At 35.1% G+C, this 25,097-nt stretch overlaps 1 protein-coding gene across 3 annotated transcripts in view; it reads left to right on the top strand.

Moving 5' to 3' along the window:
- Positions 1–5,783: 5,783 nt before the first annotated feature.
- The window catches only part of per2 (period circadian clock 2), a 33,517-nt gene continuing 14,203 nt past the window's right edge, over positions 5,784–25,097 (top strand). Inside the window, exons 1-7 of one of the 3 annotated variants that reach the window (XM_016255321.1) lie at positions 5,784–5,932; positions 14,020–14,473; positions 20,970–21,068; positions 21,937–22,094; positions 22,616–22,737; positions 22,901–23,102; positions 23,414–23,465. In XM_016255321.1, the coding sequence (XP_016110807.1) occupies positions 14,103–14,473; positions 20,970–21,068; positions 21,937–22,094; positions 22,616–22,737; positions 22,901–23,102; positions 23,414–23,465 (1,004 nt within the window). In that variant the 5' untranslated portion in view covers positions 5,784–5,932; positions 14,020–14,102. Of the gene's footprint in view, positions 5,933–14,019; positions 14,474–20,969; positions 21,069–21,297; positions 21,452–21,936; positions 22,095–22,615; positions 22,738–22,900; positions 23,103–23,413; positions 23,466–23,524; positions 24,013–25,097 lie in introns of those variants that run through there. The other 2 variants (XM_016255323.1, XM_016255324.1) reach the window with 2 other exon arrangements.

The following is a 25,097-nucleotide window of genomic DNA, read 5'->3' as shown; positions in this document are numbered from 1 at the left end:
AATCAATTCTCTTTCCGGCTCAGACTGCATTGGTTAAACTTATGGGGCTGTCACGTGATGAACGAACGACTCGGAAAACCCGAAGACTTGTCAGATAAGAGGTGAGGTGAGCTAATCATAGACTGAAGACCCAGGTAAACAATGAATTCATCTTTTCTGTTTCTTATTGTAGTTTTGTATTGTTTGTAGTGTGATCAACGTTTGCGTTTGTAGACGTGTTAGGGAAGTAACACGTAACAATTTAATTGTATTTTGCTAAAATGAACGAAATGAACGAAATGACTCGAAAAAAGATTCGTTCATTTTGCTGAACGAGACTCAAAGGTCCGAGTCGGTAAAATGATCCGAACTTCCCATCACTACATCACAGTATGTTAAGGGGCGTAACATTTCCGTCACACGCTTGAGGTATTCGGCCAATCACAACGCACTTGATAGCTGGCCAATTAGAGCACACCTCGCTTTTCAGACCGAGAAAGGCGGGGCATTGAGGAGAAACAAAAATGTACAGTATGTGGAAAATAATGTGTTTTTTTAACCTTAAACCGCATAAACACATTTCATTACACCAAATACACAAAACAATGTTCTTTTTATCAACATCATATGACCCCTTTAAAGCTTTTTTTCAGCAATGATTCAATAAAGCAGCATTAGGATGTCTTTTTAGCACTATAGCAAATAAATTTGGTGCATGCAGCCCTAGGAAAAGGCAATAGGACTTTATAAGGAAATGAAAGTTATTATTTGGACATATTACATAATAAGGAAGCATCTTAATGTAAAAATAGTCAATCGTGGTTGTTGTGTGATTGTGAGTTTTTATTTTAAACTTTAAACCTGTCGTCTCCTTGAAACACTTTACAAACCTCCACACCGTCTGATAAGCCATGAGCAAACCCACGTTTCTGTATTTAAGGATTTACGTCATGGAGAGAGGTGGGCATTAAAAGTAAATTCTTGTTTATGGTTCTCTGGTGTCCTTCATTAACACTTTCATGAATGGAATCTATATCTGAAGGAGAATGATGTCATATTCTCGTCCTCTGACATATTGTTTTAGAAATACACTCTTAAAAATAAAGGTGCTTCAAAAGGTTCTTCAAGCGATGCCATAGAAGAACCATTTTTGGTTCCACAAAGAACCATTCAGTCAAAGGTTCTTTAAAGAACCACCTCTTTCTTACCTTTTTATAATCTGAAGAACCTTCTTTCGCCCCAAAGAACCTTTTGTGAAACAGAAAGGTTCTTCAGATGTTAAAGGTTCTTTATGGAACCATTTAGACAAAAAGGTTCTTCTATGGCATCATGAAGCACCTTTATTTTTAAGAGTGAAGTGTAGCTAAAACCATGCAAAATGCTTGTGAATTTAATCATTTAAACAAAAAAAATAGCTCACAGCAAATATATATATAATGTTCAACACAATACAAAACTTATGAGCCATTGATTAAAGGTTATAAGAATTATAAGGTGTAGCTAAAAACCTGCAAATGCTTGTGAATTTAATCATTTAAAAAACAATTAAATGCTCAAAAAAAATATGTGTATATATAAATATACAGTATATATAATCATTGATCATTGAATAGTCATTTTAGTGAATTTAATCATTTAAATTCTTACAAGAAAAACTAAACTAACTTTATTTGTTTGTTTAAAAACTTTGTGTGCTTTGTTAAAGGTTTTTTTTTTACTTTTTGTGTAAAATTGTGTACTTAAATTCTTTTTGAAGCATGGTGAATGACATAATTGCTTGAAAAAGAAAGTAGAATATAAAAGATTTGACTTTTAGTCATTGATTAATGGTATTTAATATGTAAAAGTATTTACATATATACAAATATACACATTTGTTTGCAATTGCAATCGACTTTGATACATATATGGTGTGGTATGTATGGAATGGTGTTTTTTATATCTAATTCCTGATTAAATAATCTTTTAAAAAAAATTGCTAATTAAATAATCAAGTGACGATGATTTTTATTCCTGGATTCTTTTTTGGCAAAAATGCTGGCAGGATAAAAACGTGCTTCATTTTGTAATCCCATACATAAAATGCTCTGTCATGGAGCTCTATGATGTTGCTCCACATGCAAACAAAATACTTTCCTCCTTACGATACAATTGGCTCGTGTATGGCAGTACAGGCACTGCTGTCTGCTTAACTCATACTAAATTCCAGGAGAAAAGAGAGAGGAGGGGTGGAAGTTTGAGGGAAGTGTTCATGGTAGACAGCACACTTTCACCAGGCAACATGCCAGAACCTTTTCCGTCCGGCTCATGTCTGCGTATATATAAATATACAGTATATATAATCATTGATCATTGAATAGTCATTTTAGTGAATTTAATCATTTAAATTCTTACAAGAAAAACTAAACTAACTTTATTTGTTTGTTTAAAAACTTTGTGTGCTTTGTTAAAGGTTTTTTTTTTACTTTTTGTGTAAAATTGTGTACTTAAATTCTTTTTGAAGCATGGTGAATGACATAATTGCTTGAAAAAGAAAGTAGAATATAAAAGATTTGACTTTTAGTCATTGATTAATGGTATTTAATATGTAAAAGTATTTACATATATACAAATATACACATTTGTTTGCAATTGCAATCGACTTTGATACATATATGGTGTGGTATGTATGGAATGGTGTTTTTTATATCTAATTCCTGATTAAATAATCTTTTTAAAAAAATTGCTAATTAAATAATCAAGTGACGATGATTTTTATTCCTGGATTCTTTTTTGGCAAAAATGCTGGCAGGATAAAAACGTGCTTCATTTTGTAATCCCATACATAAAATGCTCTGTCATGGAGCTCTATGACGTTGCTCCACATGCAAAAACTAAATACTTTCCCCCTTACGATACAATTGGCTCGTGTATGGCAGTACAGGCACTGCTGTCTGCTTAACTCATACTAAATTCCAGGAGAAAAGAGAGAGGAGGGGTGGAAGTTTGAGGGAAGGGTTCATAGACACCAGGCAACATGCCAGAACCTTTTCCGTCCGGCTCATGTCTGCTGCTGGGTTATATATGTGGTTGGTGATGTAATGTTCAGGACATGATCCAAAAGACAACTCCCCTTTTTCTTTTCCAGACAGATGTAGCAGACAGTGGAAAATCTGGGTGAAGACGCCAAGCAGTAAGAGCTACTTTCTACAGAAGACTTCAAAATGTGCTAAATGTGCAACGAAACTAAGTTTAATAGCTTTTTAAAATGTTGTCATAAAGTGCAGGAGAATAAATAAAAAATCTGAGATGTAATTTCACGTTCCTCAATGAAATTACATCCTTAGAACAGTGTGTTCTTTTAAATGGGAAATTAGCTTCTTTAAGGCCAAAGCAATTGGAAACTCTGTAATACATGAAATAGGTATTGTTAACTTTTAATAAACTTCATTAATTACCCATTTTTTACAACAACAAAAGTGACAGCTTTTGTACCTTTTTTTTTGAGAGTGACAGAAATATGATTTCATTTGATTTCATCATTTATAAAGGCCCATTCACACCACAAACGGTAACTATAAAGATAACTATAAGTGTTCTCACCAGCGGATAATGTTCTGTTTTTTATAAATGTGTGTGCAGTTTTGTCATCTGCTGCTTTAATAAGTCGGGTGGATTTTGATTGTCTGTCAATGTTTTTATCCGTCATCAGTCGGAAAAAAATAGTTCTGAAAGTAATTCCAACGATATTGTTCCTCTGTGACATTATTGTCATAGTTGTGGTGTGAACTTCCCTATTATCATAGAATTAGACCGATTGTTAAAACTTTATCTCATTATAGTGATCGCTCTTGGTGTGGACGTAGCACGCTGAGATGTCATTCATTCCAAAAAAAAAAAAGTTAACCCATAATACAACAATGAGTGTACTCTTTTCTGCAGAAAATCACTCCAATAATAGGTCATTCAAGAGCCTTGTTATGGGATTGTTTTGGCCTTCGGTTATATTATATGTGCGTCACTTTCACAGCATTTCATGAAACCCAAATAAAGAACCAATGACAAGCACACACAAACACAGCAAAACAGCCTTTATCTGGTGAGGATCTGATAAAAGAGGAACTATTAGAGTGAGTCCCACTTAATTCACTGACTCACGGCTTTTTTCAGGCATAAATTGCTTCCGTTGGGACAACAAACACCCACATGTCCCTATTGGATTGATTGAACATTTAGAGTGAGTTTTTTGATTTGCATCCTCATTCAGCCCGTTTTTTCTGTCTCTGATTCTGTCATATAATCCATTTATGTACTCACTATCAGGCCTCACTGTAGTATCACACATTTCATTTTTCAATATTTTAATTTCATACTTAATTTCACCGGAGAACACAATGTTCTCTTTGTGCTAACTGGATCAAATCCTTTAAAATATTAATACAATGGTCTTTAGGGTTCATTAGTGCTCAGAAACTGCTAGCAGTATGTAGACATCACACTAATGATCAGCTGTTAATAATTCATATGCATTTGCTTGTATAATAAAATACCTGCCTTGTGAATAGAGAGCAATTGAGGATTTATAAAGGATACGTTTTTGCTTAATATTATAAAGTGTGACAGACAGAAAGAAAGTGTTTCCGTATCTGTGAGAGTTCTTCGAAATGGTCTGGTATGATTTGACAGTCTTGTGGATCCTTGTAGAGATAGACGCCATCTGGGCCATCTGGTGTTATTGAGAGTTTTTATTTCTTTTTAAGAGCTCTGTGTGTTTGAGAGAGGAGAAGAAGTGAGAAAGAGATCTTAGAAAACTTCTTATCCATCTTCTTTGAGATTTTTTTTTATTACATTGGATTTCATACAGCCTTGTGCCATATTCAGTACAACAGCACTCTTGCTCATGTGATATTGCTCAAATGGTAGATGGAACTAATATAACTATGTATGATTGGAAATCATTATCGCGGCAATCAACACAATTCACTAGAGCATAAATCATGTTTACCCATCACACAAATGCCTGTTTTAGCAGCTCAAATCAGAACATTGCCTGTGTGCTCTCTATTGAAGTAAAAAATAAATGCATGCGAACAAGAGAAAGCACAATTATAATATTGGCAAAAGGCAGGATCTTCTATCAGATGGAGATGGAGAGAGTCCAAACAGAGAGAGTGTTTCCCCAAGCACACTGTTTTATTATTGTGTGCAAAGTGCTTTCTGAAACATGTAGGTAAAGCCTTATATAGCCTATATATTTTCATGTAGATGAGATGTTGTGCAATAGCATCTGTATGAGATGTTACGTATTATGTTATGTGAGATGCTATGTTATGAAATGACAAATGTGCCTGAAATTATTACAGATTGTTATAAATATATATTCTAAATGCACTAATGTATCTAAAATTCGCACTGAATGATTTCGAGCAATCACGCATGTATATTCCAAGCTATTCTAATAGCATCGCATGCCGTGTTTCGCGCATACAGGGCGAGACCACATTGACTGTACACACACTTGTATAACCGTTTGTATAACACTTCAACGCACTCGGCTTTCCTGAACCAACCACGCAGTTTTCCCTTGTCAGCGTCCCATTCACCAGCTTCCTCTTACTACTGATTTGCCCAGACTCAGCAGTCCACGTGAGACGTATGACATACTTATGTAAAGAGACTGGCGGTCCTTTCGGCCAATCACAGCGCGCTTCTGGTATTTCCGTATTTTCCGCATGCAAATAAGCGGGGGTTGACCAATAGGAGCGCGCGGTGGGAGGAGTTTGAATTCAGGTCATGCTGCGAGCTCGAGAGATCCAGGGCAGCGGTGTGAGAGAGCAGTCGGCACTGAAGTGTGTCAAACTGACGCTGAGGCTTGACTGGAATTTCAGGACTATATTTTACTTAGCCGGACAGGACGGAGACCTGCTTTGAGACGTGCGTCTTGTACGAAAAGCAAGACTGTTTAAGTTGTCAGGTAGGATACATTCATGTTTTAAAGAGTCGGGGGTTGAGCTATTTTATAACACTTTCCATTGACTGCATTGTGACCAGTGTTAAAAAACAAGTTTGTGTCCTGAACAGAAAGTGATGTTCATAAAGATGCACGGTCGCATATGTAAAACACATCGCCTCGGTCATATATATGTCAAATATGTATATTTAATATGTATTAAACTTAGGCGTTGCATAACTGTGTCAGCGATTAGGTCATCTCCAGAGCAAAGCCACTACACTACCACTACAGTTTTGTCCTCCTTGTTTACCTCAACCAAAAAAAGTCATATAACTTTAAAATTTTAAATGCACCCTGATTACTGAGACTGCAATATTTTAGACTAAAAGTATGAGTCAAGAACTTGTAGTTATGAGCCAGCCTACTAGCCTCATTGTCGTGGCAAGCCATTTTAACATTTATGCCTTAAAACTAGTATCTTTTTTATTACTAGTACTTATTTATACACGTCTAGTAATAAATTCAATACTAACTAATAACTTTCCCAATTTCACTAGCAGCTATACATTACTGTCACTTTGAATACTAACTATTATGGATTCAATCACTTATTTAAAATTATTCTTGGTAACAACTGGAATAGATTCTATAGTTTAATAAATGAGTGTTATTATTCAGTTTGTTATAGGATAACTGGAATATATGCTAGGACTTATTTTAGTAACTAAGAAATATTTGTGTAGTTTTATAAGGAATCAGAAATAGTTTGTAATGAATAAGTGTTATTGTATATTGTATTATGGAATAGTTAAAATGTAAAAGTTACACTAAATTACTTACTAGTAATAAAAAAAAGCTACTGGTAACATAAAAGTAGATACTGTTAATAAAAGAATCAATGTTTAAATAGCTTGCCATACATTTCCCTCGCTAAAATGAATGAACTTAATTTACTGTAGCCTATGGGATGTGGTAATTATATGTCATTGCAGGCTGTATATATAATTGTCACGAGTAGAATCATGTATGTTAGATAATGTCTTGCTGTAACACATGCACAATTCAGACTTATGCATGAGACAATGAATGAAGCACTTATTGCATGTGTTTTAGTTTGCGTTAATTCATAAAATGTAAATCAAATTGTGGTCATGTGGTCATTTCAACTAAGAATACAGGAAACCTATATTTCTTTAGGAAAAGGTTAGGCAGAATCAGTCAGTCACCATTCAGTCACTCAATCACTCAGTTACCATTCACTTTCAGTGGATCTTTTTGCAATGAAAGTGAATGGTGACTGAAACTGTCCTTCTGCTTAATCAATCCTTTTGCGTTCCACAAAAGCAAAAATGACATATGGGTTTGGAACAACATGAGGATGAGTAAATGATGACTGAATTGTTATTTCTGGCTGTGCTTTGCTCTTAAGTTGATTTTAAAAGAGTAAATATAGCCTGAAGTTGGCAGTTGTCCACTTATGTTGCAGCTTATGCCGGGTAGTTGAGCTTGAAGTCGGATATGCGGAGGTGTTTGCTGGCTATTAAAACTGACCTACTCCTTCAAGAGGTGCTCCAAATATCTTAGTCTGCCTCTAATGTATCAAGCACATAAACTTGCATGTGCATTGACATACAACAAACTGTCAAAAAAGACTAAATGTATTTTTATAGCACTTTTCATAAAGCACATCATCAATCATGATGTTAATATCTCAATATGTTTATGCCTTATAGTTACATTGAGCAGCTGGGCAATAAGATTACATAATTGCAATATACATGGACATACTTATATATATCCAACTTTATATAAAGAGTTGGGTAATAATATAAGTACATTTATTTAAATTAAAAATCTGTCTTTTTCAGCATATTCATCTCCCTAGTCTTTTTCTCAAAGCTGACCTCTAATTGTACTCATGCTTTTTTGGCAGTAATTTCCCAAAATGTTTTGCTTGATGTAAGCTAATTTGCATATTTTGCGATTTTCATTTGCATGTTGTGATTTGTTCCATTTTAAATTGTGCAGGTTGAATGAAAAGTAATAACTGTTTGCAGTCTTTAAGATGTTGTCTTTCAACATCTGCTTTGATTTGTCAGATGCTGCATTTTTTAAATGGTATCAGGAGGTAGAATGTCAAATTTCTTGCTTTTCTGTCTTGTATTTAATCTATTTTTGCTGGCTAAGACAGTAAATGTTCCACAGCTTGATCCAAATGAGAACCTAGAGACGTGTAATTGTTAGATCTATTTTGGTACTAGAGATGCTGGAATAATGGTTAGCATGCAGCACTGATGTAATCAGGAACTGACCTAACAAATAATCTTAGTTTCTGATACTAGATAATATATGGATTCTCATTTTAACACCTACTATTAAGGGTAAATGTGTACATAGCACCTTCAATTGATTCTGTATCAACTGAAATAAAAGATGCTTTACGTTTATCTGTGTGAGTGGAAACACTGTCTTTCTTCAAACAAAGCTGTTTTAAATACATGCTCTAGGGCCACCCAGGTCATTGTTGAACTTCGCACTCTGGCTATAGAAGAGATAGTGTAGGCGAGGAGTTTTGGTGATGTGTCTGATATCAAGACTCGCTCAACAAGAGCCTGAAAACGTTGGCAGTTGAAATGGGATTGGCTGCTGCAGCAGAGGCAGTAGGAGGGTAGGAAGTGATGACGCACGAAGGCTGTCCTCGGGTGCATTTTTATGTATTTAGAGACTATTGTTGGCAGAGTGCCACATGCACAGTCCATCAAGCCAAAGCTTTCGTTGATATTATCTTTCCAAGTTTAACTTGAGTTTGTTGAGTGGCTCAGTAGATGAGAAACAGGACAGTCAACTGAGGGCTTGAAAGGTCTCAAATACTCGAGTGTGCATTGCAATAATTCATGGAGTAAACAAAACATTCTGAATTGGATGAGACACTTACACAATCTAATCTGGAGGTCTCCACACCTGTCCTTGTGTAACCCCAATCACACGTGTCTTCTTGGAAAGATTTGGTTAACTATAGCTGTCTGCATTATTACCAAACAGCTGTTTACAAGGACACTTTGGAATGACTACCACAAAGACCTTATATAAGGCTAGGCGACACTCAAGCAGCTACATCATTACATCAGTTCTAATGAGTCACATTGTAGCTTGTTGAAAGTTAATTAAGCTGTGTGCAGGTCGTTTTTTTCTTGTTTTCCAAAGTAAACTTTAGAGCGATAATGGCACATTCATGAAAGTTTTCACTGACTGAAATAGGTCAAAGTATGTAGTTAATCAGTAAAAATTTCTAAACACTAAGGTTTTTTCATTCATTCATTCATTCAAATTATCTATTTTAAATAGTTATGTTAATATTTGTAGTTATAACAATTGACAATTGTTTCTGACACATGTAACCTTGCATTCTAATAATTAGGGTTGTTGCAACACAAAAAAAAAATTTAATTCCACAATTCTCGACTCAAATTTTGATACCTATGCAAAAACTACTAGGCTTACTAATATTTGTCCATTCAAGTACGATAAGACGAAAAATATAACTCAGTTTGGTACCCATCCTCTGGTTCACAAATTGAGTTTTCTTTTGAATTTTCCTGCACTTTAATTGTATAAAATCACTTAAATGTTTACATTGGTAATAGTTAAAAATGTACTAATGATAAACTTTCAGTTTGGACCAGTGAAATTTTCAACTGCCCCAAGCACTAAATATGGTTTATTTTTCGCTCTTCAACCCTTTTAAAAAAATTGGAGAGCTCTACTGATAATCAAATTAAAGCATATAAAACTAGGCTGTGTATTGTGGTTCTGTAAATTCATGAATCTGTAAATATGATCAAATCTCAACACGTTCCAAAAGCACAAATGTGTGTCAACAGATTGTGTAGTACAGCTACAGCTTAAGAACGGTTTTCCTGTCACATGCTACTCTGAAATAGTGCATTTCTAAGCCATGACCTGATGGCACAGGATTCGCGCCATGACATCATGGAGCACAGACATCAATCTCTGTGTCTAATCTTTTTCAGGACTGGTGAACTGTTTTCGTCTCCTGGTAAAGTTCATGAAAAATCACATTGGTGTGCAGTTTTTTTACAGTGTGTTTTTACTTTACCGTATAACTTTAAACCCTGACCTTAAACCCAGTCTTCTTTGCCCTGCTAAATGTCTTGTTTACAATTGAAATATGCATATACATTGAATTGTATGTTATATACTTTTGGTTTTGATGCCAAGTGCTGAAGTGCGTCCAAGGATGTTCGGATGCTTGAAGTTCAGTATGATTTGAAATCTGTGAAGTATTTGAAACCACAAAAATAAATGCATAGTATTTGTGACATCACATAATTAGTTCTAATTGTGTTGAAATGTGAGCATTTGAGGAATATGAACTATTTGCATTCAGAGCTGTCTGTGAACTTACGTAAGTCCTTATATAAAGCATGTAGTAGCCCATGTGCCATTGCTACACATTGTTACATAAATTACATAAACATGATACTGAGTTATAAAACTGCGTGCAAGGTGGTTATGTGGTTCATGTTTTATATTATTAGGTTTAGTGTTTTGTATTGTTTTTGGTGCAGATTGAAATATTAAATTTATGTTGTTGAGTTTTGGAATACAATGAAAGATGCTGAGGCCCAGATAATACTATGCAATAAATGAATTTGCTACAAGCCTGTATAATTAATCTGCATAAGTTCTTCAACTTATGGAAAGCTTGTTCTTGTCCCATTTATGTTTCTTGACTTCTGTCTTTCATGTGTTGTAGACAAACACGAACGAATTCAGCCAATCTACTATGGAGTAGCAGTTGTTGGTCCTTAAAGTCAGTGACCTGAAAAAAAAATGCTGAATTGGCAGTGAGATTGTGCTTTTGCTGGCAGTGGACTTGGGCATGATATTTTAAGAGGCCAGGGAGGTACATGAATTTGCCTTGTAAAGTAAAGGTTTTGAATACTGTTGGTTTGATTGCTCTGAATTGCATTACATAATTTGTCTCAGATTTATGGTAAAAAATATAATGTATATAATTGATATTGCAATTTTTTTTATTATTTACACTTTGTTTTTCATGTTTATATGCTAATAAGAAGATAGCAAGAACTTAATAATGTTAGTTAGTCTAATAGCTACACACTTAATTATAATGTGGTCTGGTAAAAATGTTAAATTTGCTTTGATGTGCTTCAAAATTATGTTTCAAATGGTTTCTTCCATTTAGTTTTTACCAATCACTGCAGATAATGTTTTAGCCAATGTACTGTTCCCAATAGTACCTATATGATTTAGAAAGAGATATCAATATAGGTCTGTCAGCTGTAATTATATTAAAATGCAGTGTTCTTCTTCATGGCCCCCAGGCAGCGTATATCACAGGAAAGTTCACATTAATGGCTAATAATGTGTCATTTGAAGGTCACATCTCTAGATCACCTGATTTATATAACTTTAGGAAGGACAAAGAAACGTGTTTCAAACAAGTCAAGAGGACAAAAAAGTTCTAATCCAATCAGAATTTAAAGTCAGAATTATGCATTTTTAAATATATAATTCAGTGTATTATTCCAAAATGTGCACTGCCATTTTTTATAGAAGTCCCTTAAGCTAATCATTGGTCAAAAATACAGTAAAAACAGTAATATTGTGAAATATTATTACAGTTTAAAATAATGGATTTCTGTTATAATATTCTTAAAAATATAATTTATTCCTGTGCTGGCAAAACTGAAGTTTCAGTATCGTTACTCCAGGCTTCAGTGTCACATGATCCTTCAGAAATCATTCTAATATGCTGATTTATTATCGATGTTGGAAAAAAGTTGTGCTGCTTAATATTTTTGTACTGACCTCAAACTTTTGAACGGTAGTATATATTGTTATAAAAGATTTCTATTTTGAATACATTTTTTACTTTTTATTCATCGAAGATTCCTGAAAAAAGTATCACAGGTTCCAAAAAAAAATTTAATCAGCACAACGGTTTCCAACATTGATAATAAATCAGCATATTAGAATGATTTGTGAAGGCTAATGTGACACCGAAGACCGCAGCAATGGCTGATGAAAATCCATCTTTGGATCACAGAAATAAATTATATTTTAAAGTATATTAAAATAGAAAACCATTATTTTAAATTGTAAAAATATTTCACAATATGACAGTTTTTTCTGTATTTTGATCAAATAAATGCAGCCTTGGTAAGAAGATACTTCTTAAAAAAACATATATATATTATGATTTTATTTTATTCATTTGGCGGGGGGCAGGTTCCAAGTTTTAAGAATAGAATGAATTTCATTGCACCTTTTTTTTGGGCCATTTTCCAATGAGTTTTAATCAACTGACCACAAAGGTTATTTTTTGTGAATGAATTATGCGAGACAGGTAATCCATTAACATACTCCACTCTCTTTCAATCCTACAATCCTGTAAGAGTGGTAAGTCACAAATCAGTAACCTGAAGGTGTCCTACCTTAATATGGCCCATCTCAGTTCCTGACCAGGACCAGAAAACTTGGCTCTGGTCAGAAGACTATTTATTTCTTCAGAGAAAAGGGATAAGAGTTTATTTTTCCCCCTGCCATTTTAATGGCAACACGAAGGGATGAAAACCAGTCATGGCCTGTTGTTGGTCCAGACAGCTGTCTAGCATCTTTTATGTGCACTTGCTGGGATTAATCCTTTTGAAGGAGGCAGTGTTTACAAGCCGAAATGCCTCATCTGTTTGGCTAAAGGACACTGGACAGACACAACGAGGGGAGGCCAGGGACACCCACCTTTGAACACTCAGTTTAGGCTCTCTGGGACCAGACAGATGCCTGCCCTTTCTATAGGTTGTACCACAGTAGTGGATCAGAGAGGGTTGTGCATACTTCACTTTGATGCGAGTTTGACTTTTTCAACTTTCAATGGTCTACTTTTGATGGAGAGCGACGTTAGAAGAGCGTGCAACTGAAGAGGTGATTTTATCTCCTGTGCAGTGATCGCATCCAGATTAGTTTTGTCACATCTTGCCCTGGTTTCTTTTGACGTACTTAAGCATACCTTCCACTTGTCAAAAGACAAGGGTTTCTGATTTTTGAGATTAGGGGTGTGCAAACAACGCATGCTTACCTGATGTATAGTAGACTACTGCATGTGCGTGTTTAGAGTTCACGCTTTTACTGCGTGAATTAGTCTATTAAAATACTTTTAGAATTCCCCCAAAATTCAAGAATAGGTGGCAAAAATGCCCCTGTATGACTTTTATATTATGTCTCATCTGACTTGCATTTTAGACACACAAGTTCCTGTTTTTGCTATATTTTGACAACGAAAATAGTTCCAAACAAAGCCACAGCAGAACTGTTTTGTGTCTCTAAGCAACGCACAACAGTGGTTCGTTACTGAATCAATCAGCCGTTTTAAAGAACTGGTTGAATGAATGACTCAATGACCCACTCATGCGGTGATACTGGCGATGTTAGGTATTATTATTTAAAGTATATCCCCCCTCAATCATTTCAAATATCAGTATTCAGCATTTTGTTTTAAAACATCAAAACATTATTTATGCGTTTGTAACTGCAGGTTAACTGCATTCATGTCCTGTCTTTGTAAATGCATCTAAATGCCACATCCGATGCAGATTCTGGGCCACCGCTGCATTGCAAACACAAATTTAGTTGATACTGATTTCATTTGATTGGTAACAGCCCTGTAGTGTCTTAGAATTTGAATTTATTGATTACATTTAAGAATTTGCCACAAAAGATGGTGCATACGTTTAATTAGGTATGAAAAGATTGGCCTCATAAAGGTAAAAATGCCCACAAAAGGTAAAAATCTATTTAAACTTAAAAGCTATTTTCTGTTACTCCTGCAAACGAACCACCGCACATAATATGAAGAATATCAAAAGCTTTGGGAGTCAGCTGTCCACGGCAGTCCTAAACCTTTCAAAGTACCAGCAAAATAACATGCTCGGCAAAATATCGTCTAATTATCGTTATCAACAAAATTCCAGAAATCATTTTTTTTTGTCATTATCACACACCCCTATTTGAGATGGAAAATTTCAGATGATTGACTCATTTTCTCTCTGTGTTTATTCCCGTAGAAATACAAATGTTGTCTACATTCCCTCTGATGTATATGGATTGATCTGCTGGCTCCTTGCTTCACTTCTTCAAACCTATTCCAATGTCTGAAGACTCAGAATCCAAACCGTATCTGTTCTCCTCCCTGGAGGGGCAGAGTGAAGCAGCCGGATGCAGTTCAATGTCGACGCTGCATCGTATGGGCAGTTTCGTGGAGGGGACCAAACTTGGCCTGGCATCTGAAGGTAGCGACAGCAGCCAAGACACTCCCACCTCACCCCACAACAAACGGAAGATGGCCCATTCCCTCCATGAGGATGTGGAGATGAAGAGCAGCAGGTCCAGTGGGAGTGGAACAGAGTCTCATGGCAATGAATCCCATGGTAATGAGTCCCATGGCAATGAGTCTTCTGGGAGTTCCAATAGCCGAAGCAAGGATTCAGCACTATTTGAGTCATCGGCGAGTAACAAAAGGTAATTTTGTTATATTCTGTTTGTCTGTATATTTATGGGTGCCTCAAAGGCCCTGTGTGCATCTCTATCAGCTCAGTAGGCAGGGCACTGATCAGGGAGTCAGCCATTTTAAGGCCTGTCTCAATTGCGCTGGAATTTTCACTCCCTAAAAAAATCCCACAATACACTGCAAAAACCACTATGACCCCCTACCAGAAATTACGCCACATTTCTGAACTGCGAAACATAAAAATCACAAGCCAACTAAATAAATATAATAGACACATTATAGAAGATCTGAAAAGACAAACCATTTTTTAAAGTATATTTTACATCACTAGACAGTTAATGAACACATCTTGTTAAAGGTGGGGTCTAATGCTATTTAATGCATTCTGAGTTACTTACACTGTTAAAGAGTTGCTCATGCTAAACATGGCCACGGTTTTAAAAAATGGTTTGGATGTATGACAGAGTATTTCTGTGCCAACTACACTACTTTCGGGTTCTGATAAGTCTCTGAAAGTTTTTTTTGAGTATGGCCCTGTATGACATCATGAAGGGCAGAATTCCTTGTATGGGCACTTCTCCCGGAAGAGCGCGCACATACAGCAAATAGAGCGAGAGCAAGTGCACGCCCATCAATGGAACCACAGACGTGAGTAAAACGGCATAAAATTTCTGGGTTTTGTTGGTAAGTGCTCACGATTCTTTAGCTTTGTGCCCGGATTCAAGTACATGATATACTGATTCAATAGCTCGGGCCTCTGCTCACTGGAGAAACTAAATCTGATCTGTGATGCGACTGTCGTTCGGCACGCTGCAGTGAGCAGCCGCGTTCAGTTTTTAATTGTAGTGTCTGTTCTTTTACTGAACTAAATGATTTTTATTTCTATAAAAAATCAAAACGACGGTGGGGGTCGGTGCCGCAGTGGGGAAGTGACGTAACCGGTGTTGCGGCTTAACACCGGTATCACCGTCAGCACCGTCTATCGCGTCAAACCTAGTATACACTACCATTCAAAAGTTTGGTTTAAAAAAAAAAACACCTGTAAAAATAGCAATATTTTGAGAAATTATTACCATTTAAAATAACCGTTTTGTTTTATTCTGAATCTACCGTTCATAACACTACTGTTCAAAAATTTGGGGTCTGTAAAGGTTTTTGATGTTTATGAATAAATTAATTTATGTTTATGCTCACCAACGCTGCATTTGTTTGATGAAAGTTATAGTAAAAATAGTAATATTTTAAAAGATATTATTACAATTTAAAATAATTTTTTTCTACTTTAATGTATTTTAAAATTTATTTTTTTCCTGTGATGCAAAGTTGATTTTTCAGCATCATTACTCCAGTCTTCAGTGGCACAGGATCCTTTAGAAATCATTCTAATTTGCTGATTTGCTGCTCAAGAAACATTTCTTATTATTATCAGTGTTGAAAACAGTTATGCTTCCAAACTTTTAAAAGGTAGTGTAGTGTGCTTATAATGGTCTAGGAACTGAACTTTTGTTGAGGGCAAAGTTCTGCTTCACCAGCATTTCACCTTTCAAGACTACTGCTGCCAATGTGTTCTTTACATTTCACTATTGAGCATTTTACAGTCTTTATATAGTTATGATTGTAAATAGCATTTCTTTTCTTTGGAACTGATGTGCATAGATAAAATATCTTTGCAAAGTTAACAAATCCTGCTGTGTGACATGCCTACTATTGCCATACTGTGTATATATAAACAGCATTATGTTAATATTTTTTTTAATGATTTGTATGCAGCTGTAATGACCTCAAACTGACTGACAGACTACATGCAATATTTGTACTTTTAACAGTGTATAACATTGTTAAATAACATTATTTAATAATATATGTATAACATTGTTAAAGATTTATTTCTTGTACGTGTACAAGCATAATTTGGATTGCACAATTTCTAGATTAATCTCCATGGAGACAGTTTGTTTGTTTGACAGTATTGACTATTGAGTCATGTAGCAACCCTATGTCAAGGGGTTGCATGCAGACACTCGTGCAATTTGTTTAACCATTAAAGTGCTCTGGTAGTGTTTTGGTTTGCCAATAGCGGGTAAAACCACAGAATCTGAATACCTTTTCATCAACAACAGTGAGTTTTTCTGTCTCCTAAGTAACGCTGACGTCATTTCTAGCCTCTGTTCTCACCTCATTTATTTTTGTGGTTATTGTAAGTTCACTGGAAACTATTCTGCGACAAAAACATGCAGTGACATTTGATTAATTATTTGTGTGTATTCAAAGCCTTCAGTTGCAAGGCCAAAACTGTCGCTATTTTTGTTTTCTTCGCGTACAAAAAGTATTCTCGTCACTTCATAACGTTACGGTTGAACCACTGATGGCAGATGGACTATTCTGACGATGTCTTTCATACTTTTCTGGACCTTGACAGTGTAAGTTACTTGGCAGTCAGTGGGACAGTTACAAGCCTCTCGGTTTTCATCATATTTTCAAAATATCTTAAATTGTGTTCCGAAGACAAACAAAGCTTTTACGGGTTTGGAACGACATGGGGGTAAGTGATTAATGACAACATTTTCATTTTGGGGTGGAGTATCCCTTTAATGGGATGCTTCCTTGTGAAGACTTTCAAGAGATTTAAAAATAGAAGCGTGATGATCGTGGTTGCCATAGCAGATGTTCCAGATGTTGGAAGTGGCAAATAAAAAGCTTGACGCTACCATGGTGAAAAGTTGTTGAGATATCTCATTAACACCAACATGTGCGTTATGTTTATTTTTAAGGATTAATTTTGTCATTTAAATATTTGTGCTCAAACAAAGATATTAAATAAAGTCAACAAGAGTTATATTTGGTTCTGCTTCATTGAATTATGATGTTTATCTGCCATGGCCATATCTAGCCCATTTTGTTTGTTTTTTTTAATCATTTTATTTTATTTTAGATTTTTTATTTTATTTTATTTGAATAATTTTTTTTTTTTTTTTTTTTTTTTTTTCTTTTTTTTTTTTTTGATTGATTGATTGATTGATTGATTGATTGATTGATTGATTGATTGATTTTTTACAAAACAAAGCCTGGTATTGACTACAGAATATATTGTGAGGTTGATGGCATTAAATTAAATCCATTAACTAATATATAAAAACTTTTGTACTTAAGCTGTGTTTAAATGTAGATAAGAGACCGTGGTTGTTTAATTTTCCAATGTGTTTCACATGGCATTACAGCATCAGTATTTAATTTATTTTTGGCTAAAAGTGTAAGTATGACTGAACTATTAGTTATTTCCTCCTCATAAGCCAAAATTACAGAATGTTGTTTTCTTTCAGGCAGCATAATGCGTCTCTCAAGACACTGTGAAGAATCATTATCACATGATACCCAAATATGAATGCTGTTTTATAGAGCTCATTCAGTTCAGGAAATTAATGAGACAAAATAATAATAAGAGGAAATTAAATAAATAAATAAATATTTTAATATCACAATACCATATTATAAATTTTTATTAAAAATATTAGCACCTGTCGTTGCCAATAGTCTCATGGGCAGCGGGCTGACATATATAGCGCCATTGCGCTTCGGGCGGCCCGAGTTCGAGTCCCGTCTCACAGACCTTTCCTGATCCCACCCCCTCTCTCTGTCCCACCTCACTTCCTCTCTAAATACTATCCTATCCTATCTGGTAGGATATTACTTAATGTAATAATAACAATAATAATAATAATATTTATAAATTGACCTAGAAATCTGGAAACTTTTATAGGCTGCTTTATAACTTTCGCACTACCAGAGCTGGCATTTAAGTCTGTCCAAGTCTTTGGATCTAATCATCAGAACATATTTTTTCAAACCATTTTTCATTTCAAGTTTTGGCATATTATTAGCATAGATTTCTAGACAGCTAGTATAGTAGTATCCATTCTGAAAAGGAAATTGAGTGGAAACTCTGGACAGCTGTAGTGCCCAGCTCCATCAGTGCGTCACTGTAAGTATTTCCCAGACATATGCGCCATGGTTTCCATTGATAAAATACTGTTTGTCCTTGTGTACAGGATGGGTGCGGTCCAGTGAAAGCTCTGGAAAAGTTGAGAGTTTCTGCCTTTCGTCAGTCTTTCTTTCTCTTCTACAACTTTTTTCCTTAGCTAGCAGTCAGTCTTTGACTTTATAAAAAAGAAGAATATATTGATTGTTCTTGAATTTGAATTGTTAGACTCTGAACACAGAGTCTAGCATCTATCTATCTATCTATCTATCTATCTGTCATTCATCCTTTCATCTATCTGTCTGTCCGTCCATCCATCCATATATCTATCTGTCCGTCTGTCTGTCTGTCTGTTGTTCATTCTTTCATCCATCCGTCGTTCATCCATCCATCTGTCCGTCTGTCTTTCCATCCATCCATCTGTCTGTTGTTCATCTTTTTATCTTTCTATCTGTCTGTCCGTCCGTTCATCCATCCGTCTTTCATCCATCCATCCATCTGTCTATCGTATCGTTGGACTTACTTGATTTAATCATGGACATTGGTGTCACATGAATCAATTAATAACAGTTAAACAAACATAATTTGTTCACAGTCTGACCCAATTAACTAGTCTCAAAGTGATTTTCTTTGGTTCCATGACAATTCATTTTTTGAGTATCACATATTTTGTCACATGATTTAATTATAAGATTGCACTAGATAGCTAAGAAGCTATGAGTTAACAATAGCACATATTAGAATGCTAAATGCTAAGCATTAAATGGTCCTTGAGCAAAGCAGTAATAGCCTGCATGTACCAGTCTACAGCCTAAGCAAATTATCCACTCTTCTCCATAATGGTAACCCAGTGTAATTTAAACGGTTCTAATAACTCATAATAATTACATAATAACATAATTTAATCTAATAACATAATTGAACATTAAACACTATTAAAGACCATCAAGTCTCCCCCTCTCTCATGTAGCTCAAAAACACATAAAATAACACTTCATTTCATTTTTACTCTCCTCATTTAGGTTTAGCAAAAAATATTTTCAAGTACTTGATTGGTTCACATCCACCATAAATAATGTAATCTAGTAAATTGCACATTTTAGAGAATTGCATTAATCGAAAGCAAAGAAATCAAGTTTAGAAGAGAAAGACACATTTTTTTGCTTAGATTTCAAATAATATGATTAAGTACTTTTTCTTTGACTACATGTATTGTTTTCATAGTTTTGAATGAAGTGTATCTATATAATTTAAAATAAATGTTAATTTGATCAAACATCATCTTTAAAAAATCATGAACAAAACTATGCAAGGTAAAAGAAAATGTGACCCAAACAAAACTAAATAAGCATTGGTTGCCAAGTATTGAAGCCAGTGTAAAAATAAAACAAAATTGTGTGAAAACATTTCAAATAAGAAAACAAATTGATATGAAGTCATAATGCGCGATATGGCAAATTCTGCCATTTATTGGGATGTATTGTATTGGCCATCATGTTCTCCATTGTCATCAGCCTTTGACAAACCCATAATAGTCATTTTCCCAAACTTACATTCCTGTACTAGTATGCCTGTTCAAGTGTGTTGAAGGCTAAGTCAGCATGTTATAAGGCCACACTTCCTTGCATGTGTAGTTGTATAAATAATCTTCTAAATTCTCCAATCTCATTAGCCTCCTGAAATGACTGACTGTACCAGTAGCATCGAAACACATTGCCCTGCAAGACTAACACAGATGTGCTTTATATAATTAACTCACCTACAGCTAAGAAGTGCAACATGTGAAGCCCGTTTCTATTCAAAGCTACTTAGTGGGCTATTTATAATCACTCCTGGTGTATTTATGTCCCTCAGCATGTCACCTGCAGCTGAACTTTGGACTTGTTATAGTATCAACGCACTAAGTTGAGCGGTTTAATCGTCTTTGGTCTGTCTCAGTTAACTACTATACTAGAAGCCTGCAATGCAAGCTATTCATAGCTGTGCTAATGGTGGCCTGGCTGGGAAATGACGCATGGCGTCGTGTTTTTGTGGTAAAGTAAGGATAGTGGACAGGTGAAGATTGTATAACTGAGATGGAAGGCAATGTCCAAGTGACCTCCATGTGGAACAGGAGCACCTATTTTCTGTTTGATTGTCCACAATGATTGAAAATGTTTTGTGAGAATGAGGTTTTGAGCAGAAGCTACTGCTTGATTTTTTCTCTTGCAACAGCCGGTCCTGACTGGCTTCAGCTGGCATACTGAATGAATCATTTCTAAATAATGTCGTCATGTTCGTTGCGTGGATACACTATGTTTCTGAGTCAAACCTGACGTCAAACAATTTGAGATTGATGCAGATATACAGTATTATGTGTGTGGTTTGGGCCACTTTATTCATTTTATACTTCATTTAAGCACAATTGTAAAGCAATAAAGGGTATCATACCTGATAAAATGACATCTGCGGAGATTACTATTCATAAAGGATTTGTCTGTAGTTTATGACTTGTTTTATGATGGCTTCATGTGTCTTCACTCTTTTTACAGCTCCAACTCTCATAGTCCTTCACCGCCCAGCAGCACGAACGCCTTCAGCCTTCTGAGTGCCAGTTCAGAGCAGGACAACCCATCTTCCAGCGGCTGCAGGTTAAACATGAACACACATGACCCTTCTACCAGTACCTGTAGTTTATTTTTTATTTTTTATTTTTTTTTTATATTTTATTTTATTTATTTTTTATTTATTTTTTTTATGTGTGTGGTTTGGGCCACTTTATTCATTTTATACTTCATTTAAGCACAATTGTAAAGCAATAAAGGGTATCATACCTGATAAAATGACATCTGCGGAGATTACTATTCATAAAGGATTTGTCTGTAGTTTATGACTTGTTTTATGATGGCTTCATGTGTCTTCACTCTTTTTACAGCTCCAACTCTCATAGTCCTTCACCGCCCAGCAGCACGAACGCCTTCAGCCTTCTGAGTGCCAGTTCAGAGCAGGACAACCCATCTTCCAGCGGCTGCAGGTTAAACATGAACACACATGACCCTTCTACCAGTACCTGTAGTTTATTTTTATTTATTTTTTTTTATTTTATATTTTATTTTATTTTTTTTATTTTTTTTGTAGTTTATTTTTTATTTTTTATTTTTTTTTTATATTTTATTTTATTTATTTTTTATTTATTTTTTTTATTAAATTTTTATAGTTTTTTTATGTGATTTTATTTGTAAAATATTTGTATTTATTTAAGTTTCATATTAAGTTGTTCTGGACCCATAAATAAAGAACTACATTTTTCTTTTAGCCAAACATTTTTATGTTTGCTACAAATATTTATTTATTTTCAAAATGTTTACAAAATAACTTGCATAATTTCATTCAAACTTGATATATTCTGTACTTTGCATATTATCATTATCATTATATTTAGCAGTAGAGGAGAATGATGTGTTTAGAATGGGTTTTATTGCTGACATATTTGTGCATGTGTTTTTTGGGCACCTGCAGTAGCGAAGAATCCGCCAAGGCGAAGACACAGAAAGAATTGCTTAAAACTTTGAAAGAGTTGAAGCTTCATTTGCCGCCGGAAAAGCGGAACAAGGGCAGCAAGTCGACGACGCTCAACACTCTGAAATATGCCCTGCGCTGCGTCAGACAGGTGGAGGGTGAGCAGTACATTATGATGTTCAGTATATCATTACATCATCCCTAACACTTGCCTGATCACAGGGACATAGTGCTACTGTCTAGTAAATTATCAATATATTTTATGAGTTTTATTTTGCTTGCAATGCAAATGAAGCCTAGGTGCATATAACAACACATTTAAGACCAAACAAGTCCATTGGTAATACAAGCAATATTTCAGCAACTCTTGGTGAACATCATGTCACATGATCAGTAAGCTGATCAGTTTTATGTCTGCCCATTTTTAGATTGTTATTTTACAATGCATATCTCAATTAATAATAATCAGTTATTGTGAAGGACTTCATATATATTTTGGTTGTGAAATGTGACAATATATCTAATACAGCATTGGTTTTCATTAGTGGATAGAACTCAAGTAACCAGTCGAACCTGAGCTAATTCACTACATGTGTTTTTCATGTTTTTTATTATTAGGCACATATCACATACTTAATTGAACTGGCTTAATGCATTTATTTTGTCATTTTTATTTCAGCAAATGAAGAATACTACCAGCTGCTTATGATTAATGATAGTCAGCCATCAGGGCTTGACGTTTCATCATATACCATAGAGGAGATAGACAGCATCACCTCTGAATACACCCTCAAAAACACAGTAAGTATATGTTTTCAATTTATTTTTCAAATTTTTTCTATTTATGTATGTACATTTATTTATTCCAGTTTATTTGTTAGTTATTTTACAGAAACACTTGCATGATTTCATATTTCAGTTGTTCTTTTTCGTAATCATTGATCATGGGATCTATATTTTACAGGATATCTTTGCAGTGGCGGTGTCACTCATCACTGGAAAGATTGTCTATATTTCAGACCAGGCCGCCTCCATCTTGAACTGCAAACAGGACGTATTCAAGAATGCTAAGTTTGTGGAGTTTCTTACACCGCAGGATGTTAGTGTGTTTTATAGCTTCACCACAACCTACAGACTGCCGTCTTGGAGCATGTGCACTGGCGCAGGTACGACACACACATCAGTCATAATAACTATAGTTAAATTAAAACAGACACAAGAATAAAAAAAAAATATTTTTTTTATTTCACCTAAAGGTGACAAAACACAAGCACAAATGTGCACAGATACAAAAGGCTTTCTGTTTCTTATTCATTAACAAAACCATTGCTAATTATTGAGGCGTCTTTGTTGTTCTTGAATCCATGAAGCAGCAACCAGTATTAGCTTGAGCTGCCAGCTGATTAAGTCACCTCTGAAAGACAAGATGCTGTTGTATTAAACCTGAACTCATCACTCTTGTTTTTCCTCCTTAAAGAGTCGTCACCATCAGACTGCATGCAGGAGAAATCCTTCTTCTGTCGCATTAGGTGAGTGTTTGTGTGTGTGTGTGTGTGTTGATGGGTTGGAAGTATCCTGTACACCATCTGTTCACCATGATTTAATTCATAGTTTCCCCTTTTTTTGAATCAGCCTGTGGAAATTCATTCTGGTGAACTTTTGTCCCTGTGAATAGGAAGATTTGATTACTAATACATTTGACATTACTATTAAAAAAAACATGCATTCAGTAAACACCTGTTAAGCAAAGTAGTACAGTCAATTGCTAATAAAAACGCTTGGATGGTAGAACAGGATTTCTGTAACTTTCCAATTCCAATTGGGAGGGTATCAGTATCTAATTAGTGTAGTCATGGAATTTCAGATTTTACTGTTTAACAATAATATTACGTATTTAACAATTGTCAAAAGTACTGACGTCGTTACTGAAATTTTAAAAATGTCACGATACCAGCATTTCCCGCTAGCATTTTGAGCGTGTTGAGTGGATTCTTAAATACCTCTGATCGCTGTGTTCATGTGCTCAACAGATATGTCTGTGATTGGCTACAATGATCATCGCTTGAAAAACATGTTGTAAATACACATCTTTCACGCTCTTCACCAAGCACTTACACAGATACAAAAAAGGCTAAGCGTCCCAGTACTATAGATAATTGCTTCTCAAAGAAAACCAAAACCGATATTGCTGATGGAGGACCGGTAAATGAACAGAAAAGTGTCATTCATTCAGAGGAGAATTCCTGATGTCAGCAATCTGAAGCGGTTTCGCCAAGCCTCCACAGACAAGCGGACGTCCTGAGCGAGATCCAGTTCACGGACATAAAACGTGTGCCAACTTTATTGAGATTAGGCCATATCAACCAGTAATGTCATTTACAGCAACAGACGGTAGAGAGTTCAGGAAAGAATGATATGCGATTTATGACTATAGTCCCACCATTGTTCGAGGCTTTCGTTTCAAGTGTCACGCATTTGGTGGCAATGAGTCGAAAACTGAGACTTTTCAAGTCACTGGATTTGGCAACTGGAAATAAGCCACTGAAAAGTTCAGTGTTCATTAGAAAAGCAACATGCACATTTCTAGTTAAAAATGAAGGGCCATCAACAGACGGGCAAAGCATCGCCACTCAAATCAGCAATGAACAAAGTTCAAAGAGTCAAAACTAGTCCATAGTCTAGTAAACCTTGGCAGCCTCTTTAAGTTACTTTTAACATTGTAATGATACTTATATTTGCAAATATGTTTTTTGTGCATTTTTTCTTGCCTCTCCTCACTCAAGTGTTAAATGCCTACAGATACGATTTTCTCAAGAAAAATTAACAAAATGAGATTTAAGACAAATTATGAATGAAAACGTGTTCTTTTATTATTTCTCAGACTAAATGCTGCACATTTCTTTGTAAAATTGAAATATGTTAAATAGCAAAACTACATTGAAATCCAAATCAAATAAAGAAATAATAGAAATGAAAGAAATCTCTCTGAAATCTCAAACTCAGGTTTTGCCTGTGCTCTTTGCATTTAAAATTAGAGGTAACCGCAGCATTTGAATCACAATCCAAACAAAGAAGCAAAAAACAGAACGGTCTGACTTTAGCTTTGTGAAACAATGCTACATAAACCATCTGAATGAAACAAACAGCAGACTCTTTTTTTT

This window comes from Sinocyclocheilus grahami, unplaced genomic scaffold, assembly GCF_001515645.1.
Source record: "Sinocyclocheilus grahami isolate Dianchi unplaced genomic scaffold, SAMN03320097.WGS_v1.1 scaffold1328.1, whole genome shotgun sequence".
NCBI classification, from domain to species: domain Eukaryota; kingdom Metazoa; phylum Chordata; class Actinopteri; order Cypriniformes; family Cyprinidae; genus Sinocyclocheilus; species Sinocyclocheilus grahami.
This window is presented reverse-complemented; position numbering and strand designations above follow the sequence as displayed.